Below are 1,278 nucleotides of genomic sequence, written 5' to 3' on the forward strand. Positions count from 1 at the left end.
CAATTATGCCACTCTAGCAATAGCTTTCTACCTCAGGCAATTCCTGGCTTCTCCACTCTAATCCTGATGACTTTGAGGAACCGCTGTACCTGTGTTTCTTCATGTCCTGGGGAAAAACACACATGTTGCTGTGTGCTTGAATAATGCTATCCTCATCACCATCAGCAAGCAGTATCCTGAGTGCTGCTTCTTTATATTATTTTTTGTTCTAGTTTCTGAACTTGGTTTTAGATGAACTGTTTCTCATATTTGTATGGCGGAAGGGGAAGGAGCAATTTGTATTTAAGCTTTGGCTATGTGATCTTTAAAAGGGAGATCGTAGGCCGGGTGCAGCGGCTCACGCCTGTAATTCCAGCACTTTGGGAAACTGAGCGAGAGGACTGCCTGAGTCCAGTGGTTCGAGACCAGCCTGGACAACTTGGTGAGACCTCATCTCTACAATAAATAAAAAAAATTAGCCGGACGTGGTGGCACACACCTGTAGTCCCAGCTACTTGGAAAGCTGAGGCAGAAGGATCACCTAACCCAGCAGATGGAGGCTGCGGCGGGTGTGATCCTGCCACTGCACCCCAGCCTGGGCAACAGAGCAAGACTCCGACTCTAAAAATAATAATAACAAAAAGGAGATAGGATATGGATTATTCTACTATCTCCTTTTTGGATAGTAGAATATGGATGAACAGGGACTGAGTCAATTCAGGTATAAACTTTTAGGCTGGAACGAGGCAAAATGAGATTAGGGGTCTGAAGGCTGTTGTTTTCTTTAAGCGGGTTACAGACTAGACCTTTAAGGACACAGCAGCCTGTAGGTAACAGGCAGGAGTGCCGGCTGGCAAACATCCCTCCCATCAGAGATCGCATCATAAGGAGACCAACGAGAGGGGACGATGTCTAGCAGTCTTCAGCGCGGTCGGCGGCCGGGGCCACCTCTTGGGGTTTCTCGCCGGGACTCCCCCACGAAGCCCGCCCCGCACGGCCGTGACGTCATCCCGCCCAGGCCCCGCCCCCGCCGGCGGGTGGTGGCTCCGCCCCTCGGCCGCCGCGAGGGTTCACGCCGCGCCCCCGGGGGCGGGGTGAGGCCGGAGCGAGGCGGGCAGGCTCAGTGAGGCCGAGGCGGCGGGGGAAGATGGCGGCGGTCGTGCCACAGCGGGCGTGGACCGTGGAGCAGCTGCGCAGCGAGCAGCTGCCCAAGAAGGACATTATCAAGTTTCTGCAGGACCACGGCTCAGATTCGGTACGCGAGGCGGCGGGGCGGCCGGGCTGGGGCGGCGGAGGGAC

The 1,278-nt window shown here is 55.2% G+C and overlaps 1 protein-coding gene across 1 annotated transcript in view; it reads left to right on the forward strand.

Moving 5' to 3' along the window:
- The first annotated feature begins 1,059 nt into the window (after positions 1–1,059).
- Positions 1,060–1,278, forward strand: part of FKBP3 (FK506 binding protein 3) — a 17,443-nt gene continuing 17,224 nt past the window's right edge. The window contains exon 1 of the mRNA XM_008060860.2: positions 1,060–1,234. Coding sequence (XP_008059051.1) covers positions 1,127–1,234 — 108 coding nt within the window. The 5' untranslated portion in view covers positions 1,060–1,126. The remainder of the gene's footprint in view (positions 1,235–1,278) is intronic.

The sequence above is a fragment of the Carlito syrichta genome, unplaced genomic scaffold, assembly GCF_000164805.1.
Source record: "Carlito syrichta isolate Samal-C Ts95f unplaced genomic scaffold, Tarsius_syrichta-2.0.1 Scaffold304749, whole genome shotgun sequence".
Classification (NCBI taxonomy): domain Eukaryota; kingdom Metazoa; phylum Chordata; class Mammalia; order Primates; family Tarsiidae; genus Carlito; species Carlito syrichta.